At 35.2% G+C, this 7,372-nt stretch overlaps 2 protein-coding genes across 6 annotated transcripts; both read right to left on the bottom strand.

Moving 5' to 3' along the window:
• Nucleotides 1–488: 488 nt before the first annotated feature.
• Nucleotides 489–3,917, bottom strand: LOC147503723 (protease Do-like 7). 5 transcript variants are annotated; one of them, XM_086603989.1, is made up of 8 exons: nt 3,768–3,917; nt 3,569–3,648; nt 3,273–3,500; nt 2,194–2,403; nt 1,791–1,843; nt 1,611–1,707; nt 1,411–1,522; nt 489–773 (listed from the first exon to the last, which is right to left on the bottom strand). In XM_086603989.1, exons 1-4 carry the CDS (start codon nt 3,790–3,792, stop codon nt 2,362–2,364), a joined length of 375 nt encoding a protein of 124 aa, XP_086460115.1. In that variant the 5' UTR covers nt 3,793–3,917; the 3' UTR covers nt 489–773; nt 1,411–1,522; nt 1,611–1,707; nt 1,791–1,843; nt 2,194–2,361. The 5 variants fall into 5 exon arrangements, with proteins under 5 accessions (XP_086460115.1, XP_086460113.1, XP_086460114.1 ...); XM_086603987.1 differs by having other exon boundaries at nt 1,791–1,848; nt 2,194–2,393; XM_086603988.1 differs by having other exon boundaries at nt 2,194–2,393.
• Nucleotides 3,918–4,984: 1,067 nt separating this feature from the next.
• LOC147503722 (auxin response factor 8-like) lies at nt 4,985–6,832 on the bottom strand. The gene is made up of 5 exons (XM_086604936.1): nt 6,489–6,832; nt 6,258–6,379; nt 6,077–6,175; nt 5,137–5,241; nt 4,985–5,038 (listed from the first exon to the last, which is right to left on the bottom strand). Exons 1-5 carry the CDS (start codon nt 6,532–6,534, stop codon nt 4,985–4,987), a joined length of 426 nt encoding a protein of 141 aa, XP_086461062.1. The 5' UTR covers nt 6,535–6,832.
• Nucleotides 6,833–7,372: the final 540 nt, after the last annotated feature.

Below are 7,372 nucleotides of genomic sequence, written 5' to 3'. Positions count from 1 at the left end.
GACATAATAAAAAGATGATAAATTTACGATCTTTATCTAATCAAGAATTCAAAACTAAACTAATAACTATGAAATGATTAACAACTAAGATCGAAATTAATTCTAATGAATTTAATACACTACATCATAACAGGCTATTTGCAACGGCAAAAAACCGTTGCTAATAATTTTCGCAACGCTTTTTAAGTGTTGCAAATATGGCATGGGTAAAGCGTTGTAAATTTTTGCAACGGTTAATAAGTGTTGCAAATAGATATTTATTAACTGTTGCAATAATTATTTGTAACGTTTTTTATAACTATTTTGTACACAAATTTAAAACCTTTGCAATGGTTTTTAAGCGTTAGTAATTTGTTAAAAAATTACCAACAGTTCTTAAACGTTGTAAAGTTGTTAGTTAATTTAAAAAAAAATTAATTTAAAAATCGTTTGTAACAGTTATAAACCGTTGCTGATGGGTTGCTGCTGATAAAAAAAAAATTCTCGTATTTTGTTTCTCCTCTACTGACAACCATTGCCTACGTAACTATCAAAGACCACACAGCAACAGTAACAATGTTTCAATTTTTAAACACAAGTGATAGCAAAGAACTAATGTTTCAGGAACTCCGAATGCTAAAGAAAACAAATAAACAAACAAAAGTCTCAACTTAAGAATTTAACAAGTTTTCCTTTTTTCCTTGTCGCACAAGGATTCACTCAGCGGACATTGGTCACTTTTTCTTCTTATCCTAAACCAAGAGATTTATGAGCATTTGCAATGCCTTTCTCATCTGCAAAACAACTCACTTCCGTTATACAAAATAGAAATGGAAGAGCCTAAAGTAATGCGCTTTCACATGCATCTGTCTGCACCAACTAGCAAAGCGACCAAATAATTTGGCCGGTACATTACAATCTGTGGAAAACATGCATAGAATGCCATAAACATGCAAACAACAATGACAGATTTGATCATACATTAAGTTACTTGCTGCTACTCCATTACTGCTCAGGGTATTGAGGTAGGACGTTTCTTAGCATTAGGTAAAATGGTTTTTTACGATGAATCAACATAGTATTAAGTCGCTAGTTTCTAATAGAATTATAGGTGAATAGAATTTGGGTCAGCATATAGTGGGTGGAAGTACGGTGGACTATTACCTTCCTAGCTCAAGTAATTAGCTTCGTTCTTGAAAGCTTGGGCTTTAGAGGAGCTAGCATTTGCTACTTCTTAATAGAAGCAACCACTTTGTCTCTTAACTACCATATTTATTTTAACACTACCATCCATGTAAGCACAAAGCTACATCCACTATGATTGTGAAGTTTGTCTCCGACTACCATGGAACATCATATTTGTTGCCATATACTGTAGTTCACCTAAGGAACACAATACTACGTACAAGTGGAAACTTAAACTAAACTTACCAAAGAATTGGGTGAGAATGGAAGTGAAGAAGCTCAAATTACGCGAAACATTGTATGCCATAACGGGCGGAAGAGGTTTCACAAGGGTGTCAATAGTAAACACACGTAGAAACTGCAGAAAACAGAATGAGCAGATAAGAAATCACTCAGGAATAATTCAATTCTGAAATATTATATGTATTAAAAGGGGGGAGATCGACCTGGTAGTTCCTTTGGAAGCTGTATTTGAGTTTGGGGCCAATTTGAGAGAGAGATTGAGCGTACATTTTTCAAAAACTGAAACTCGCTTGGGCACTCCTGCATCAGGACAACATCTCAATATTAAGTACAAGTGTACAACTACAAGAGAAAACATAGTATGGGGGGTGGTGAAACCTCACCCCATCGTCATGCTCCCTTAAGGCGTGTATAAGCTTCTCAATTGCAAACTCTCCTGAACTAACAAACAATAACAATTAGTTATGCACAAAAATCATTCAAATGTATACTGAATACCCCATTACAGCAAATTAATTAATATATACTTTGATTTTCAGCGTATTTTTTCCTTAGTTTTTTATCGTGGGTTTTATTCTTTGCAATGCAAAGGAAAGAAGACAATTATTTTTACTCAAAAGACAAGCATATGTCTGGAATCACTCTTGTGTGAATAACTACTCGTCTCTATGAGACCTACTTAGTTTTATAAATTATGCCATAAAAGATAATAGAAGAAAAAGTTTCAAAAATATACCAATATGACAAGAAGTGAGTAAAGGTGCAACAAGGTCGGTATTCACATACCAACAATAATTGGTAATAACCAATCTCCTTCACAAGCAACTTTAAGAAAAATTGTTGGACTTTGAAAGCGACGAAGAAACTCATGTCCAACGGAACTAAAATTAGTTTTGGAATCCTTTGCTTGAACCGAGTAAGGAAGTAACAGACCATTGTTCCATCCTATCTCCTCTACAAACCCGCGAATCCGTAAATGATAGTGCCTAATAGTTTCTGCAACAATTAGGGTAATCAGGGCTAACTAGCAACCATCTAAGCAATTAAGCAGGCCTGGAGATAGTGTAAACACAAAATCCTTTAACTAGTTAAAATCCAATTCAACTTTCAGAAAAAAAAAGGAATGAAGGATCCAAACAAGGGAAAACTGTAACTTGTAAAAGTATTTCTATTCAAGTGCAACACAAAATTACAACAATAAATAATTCAAAAAACATAATTTTTGCATCTAACTGTGATGTAGCTACATACATCACACACACACAAATTTTCTGTGTGGTCCATACCGTTTACTTATGTTTTCCAACTTCCTATTTTTTCTCTCAATGCACCATATGAGGTGCCAGAGATATCGTAAATTATAGCAAGAGAACATAGTTTCCACGAAAATATGCTATATAATCCACTCCTAATAGATTTCGCATGGGTGCAATACTTTATATGGTTAATTAATTCTATCCCCACCACGAAGTCTTTCAGTACAATACTAGCTTAACTAGTTCCAAAAACTTTATCCACTAGAATTCACCACTACATACAAAGTACTAAACCACAGTTCTAATGAGAAGCTACAAACTACAAAAACTCATATCAGGAGACAAGTTCAAAATGGTATCTAACAAGTTGGAGGTAAAGAGTAGACAAAATAAATAATATAGTTTTAGTCCAAAAACACTGATTTATCGCAGAACCTGAATTTGTTCTAGCTTCCTTAACTATGATCATATTGGCTTCCATGTACTTTTTCTCCCACATACGAACCAATAAATCAGCATTTTTGGTAAACTATACTAAGGGTGAAAAACGTTGCGAAATATGTATGAATTTCTAAAGGAAAAGGAAACAGTTAGAAGATGAAAACATACTTGAACCCAATCATCGCTCAGTCCAAAACTCCTGGCCTTTGAAAGCAGTGTCGGATATAGTTCAACTACCAATATTCTAACAAGGGGCATTGGCTTTTTTATTCCATTTATCAGCAGTCCAGGTCCCTTACCACCAGAAATTATCTTGTTGAGTACTTCGCTAATTGCAAATACTGGAAGCCCTCTGACAAATTGATGATCCTCAGATGTACTACCACCGTATTTCAGCTACAATCGGGTATGTTAGCTCTTCCAACCAATAAGTATCATAGAGAAAGAAGTAGCACTAAACAAACCTGAGTCGAAAAGCTTCCCCAAATTGCTTGAACCCTTCCACAGTCATCAGTTAGCACACCAGAGAATGTACTACCGAAATCTGGAACAAAAAGAAAATAAGAACAATTTGAAACTAATCATAGAAAAGAAAAACATAAAGTGTAACTACCGTAGTAAATCAGCCACCTAGATAAATCCAAGACATGGAAATATAAGTACCTGTATCAAGTTCAATAACTTCCATGTTTGTTGCTCTATAACGTGGGTAGTCAGCGGAACCAATGTTCAAAGCAAAGCACAGGGATTTTCTAGATATAGCATGAGACTTCTACTTAAACCCACAAGATAGACTGAATCTCCTCGTCTCAAAGCAGGTTTCTGTCATCCCAAAAGATTTACAGCACATTAAGACACTGAGCAAGATAGATATGGTCCATAGAATCATTTCATTTTAAATAATCACAAAAGAGACATCCCGGTCTTACTCTTTCTAGGAAACTTAACTAAGATGCACATTTGGAAAACCTAGTCATCGATTTAAGTGTTCTCACCACTATCTCACTTGCTATCACAGCCAACCAAAAAACAACTACACCGGGTTGGAAAAAAAATTGGAATGACAATATTGATCTTTCTCGACGGTCATGTCAAGCCGAACAATTGGAGCAAGCAATTGGGAACAAGAAGCTTTTCGGTGAGAATTTGTCAAGCACCAAGTTTGGATCATAAACTAAGTTTCCTAATAAAAAGACACACGCTAGACCCTTACGAGGAAAAAGTAATAAAGAACATAAATCTGCAACCAGATTGGGCATATGATATCCTCGGACAAGAGCATCCCTAACTAATCTTGGATCCTCTCAAGAAGGAATAACCGTGGTTCATGACACTACCAACATTTACTTCAATTGATGATATATAAAAAAAAAAAAATTGATTGAATTCAGGTCGGGTTCAAAATAGGGTCTCAACTGGAAGGAATGCACACACAACAAGCTCTCGTGCACTTACAAATGGTAGAAGAAAGAAATTGGGTCACCGACCTCATCGGCCGCCCTCTTTGTCTTATGTAGTGTAAATCTTTGAGAACTTTTTGCAATGCAACACCCGTGATCGAACCGAGATATAATTTGAAGGTGCCAAATGGATGGCTCTAAGCAATGTCTTCTTGCAATCTTGCCATTGCTTTCAGCCTCCTCATAATGTGTAATGAGCAAGATAAAGAAGTACTTGAGTGTTGGTGTTATGGTAAAATTTCAGCAAACAATTTTGATAATCTTTAAAAGGCTTAAAAGCAAATAATAAGTGTATGCCAAATAGCAATAAATGATGAATAAAATATACATAATAAATGAAAAGAAGGAATCATAAGGTTGACTTGCCATTTTGTGACTAAGGTAAATTGTCCCCGAAAGCAAAATAAACATGTGCTAAATTTATCCAAACATCGGCATTTGGACAAAAATGCTTCCACTAGCGACTTCTTGAACCTAAATTAACAAAGATTAAATCAGATCTCAAAAGTTCAATTAGACATGAATGTTCAGAATTCTATCGGGATCTTGATAACTGGGAAAAGTCAACTCACCAACCCGCATAAAAATATCTTTGGAAACGTCAAACCGTCCTTTTTCTGCGAGAACCACTGCGGCCATTGGCAAAGATATAAATTTGCGGGATGTTGAACCAGAACCTACATCATAGCATTAAGTGATATTTGAGGATCTTTATTGATTTTTAAATACCTCGGCAATTTCTTCGAATGAATTACCAATAATAAAAACCTCACAAGTGGTAAGGCGAAAAATAACATATGATTAGAAGAAGTGACCTACTGTTTTACAAACTTGAGCTCCTAAGAAAACAATATAATCTTGATACGTTTTTGTTTCTTTTTGACAAATGGGTTCAAATGATGTATACATAATAATGGTGGTAGTTAACATGCTCACAATGTAATAGTGTGAAAGAACACTTCTTGCCCTAACTTCAAGTGGTATCTACACTGTTTTTCCATTTCACGTCTTCACAAGAAGGAACGTAAACGCACACATATGGGATATAATACAATAAATAAAAACTTAAAAATATATGTATAGCACCAGATTTGATCATCTATATGGAGCAATCAAATTTATTCTTTGCCGCAAATTACTTACCTTAAACATTTCTTCAATAATCTCGTATTTTCTCTTGTTTTTCAGTCTTCACCAAATACATTCTCTCTGGAATGACTTAATAATTTTACTAATGATGTACTCATATTTCATTCTAGTTGAAATAGCAAACCTTCATGAGCTAAGCGTGTCAAGCCACTTACATAGACTGTTTTCACATAAATTATAAAGGGTGCATTATTAATAACTACACTAGTACTATTAAGATCCAGTAAAGTAAACAAAATTAATGAATGGATGGAAGTGAAAACATACCAATAAGTGAGGATTAGAAGAATCATCTTCAGATAAAATCATTATCCATATTTCAATACAAATACACTTATGTGTCAACTACAACATCAAACTTACGTGCATTGTAACATTGTGAAGTTGACAGATCAGTTGCGGAGGCAGATTTGGATAATTGGGAATACGACCATCAATTTCCTTGTTAGTAGAAGTAGCAACCTGAGTTCAAAAGCTGTTTTAAACAAAAAATCTACAATAGATTGAAAAAGAACAAGTAGAGAAATTCAATGCCCCATCATACTTTCTCACTATGTCCCTGAGGAAAGTAGACAACGCGGGTACCAACTGTCGGAAGGGACACGAGAGGACCAGCGCAAGCGTGCCATGGCACCGATTCCTCCGAATTCAAACATCTCTTCTCCCCTATTAGAAATTTCCACAGTACGTAATCACCCTTTAGCAGAATAATTCAATTAAAGGATGTTTCATACACCAAACTAATCAGAAACACGAGCCAAATACAATTGTTTACCTTCTTCAACTTGCTGCCCCAACCCTGAAGAAGTTGCAAGTTTCATCCTTTACTGCAGTTGATTTAAAACACAACCCATTCTTGATTACAAGTTTACAAAACCCTAGAATTTTTCTCTGCTCTCGTTTTGAAGAAAGCATTGAATAAATTGGTAAAAAAGCAAGCTTTTTCAATCGCTAAAATTGACTTTTAAATCGGTACTTAAAAACATGTTCCAAATCGAAATCGAGAGAGTCCCAACTCACTAACTTGGGGTTTTAGACGATAGAAAATCGGAGAAGATGAGAAAAACCCAAAATATGTGGGTGGGCAGAGAGAGAGAAGAGACTGGAGAGTGTAGCGGTGGAAAGAGAGGGGAGAGAAAGGAAAGTTATGTTTTATATTTTAAGATTGGGTATTTTAATTTGCAACACTTCTCACATGATTTTTAAGCGTTAGAAATTAATTCCTAAAATTCACCTAAATAAAGTAATACTTTATAATATTGCTAATAGGGCAGGGAATCGGGTCTGGTTGACCCGAATCCGACCCAACCCAATTACCGAATATATCGGCTTCAGGTGTATTTTCATATCCGCATAAGTATTTCGGGTCGGATTCAGTTAAATTTGGCTTACCCGATCGGGTTCGGATACGAATTCGAATAGACATTATAAAGCCCGATAACCCGAATGTATATCCGTATTATCCGATTACATTTACACCTGTACTTCAAACTTTGACTTCTTCATTATAAATAAAACTAGGTATCACGCGTATCAGCCCACAGCCCCCCACCACACCTTTATGTTGAGGTTATTTAATTTGATTCCTATTAAATAAGACAAGAATTGAAGAAGGGTTATTTAATTTGATTCCTATTATGTTGAGGTGAGTTATTTAAT

The sequence above is a fragment of the Coptis chinensis genome, chromosome 4 (assembly GCF_015680905.1).
Source record: "Coptis chinensis isolate HL-2020 chromosome 4, ASM1568090v1, whole genome shotgun sequence".
Classification (NCBI taxonomy): Eukaryota; Viridiplantae; Streptophyta; class Magnoliopsida; order Ranunculales; family Ranunculaceae; genus Coptis; species Coptis chinensis.
Note: the sequence above shows the minus strand (reverse complement) of the source record. Positions and strands in the feature narration are given on the sequence as shown.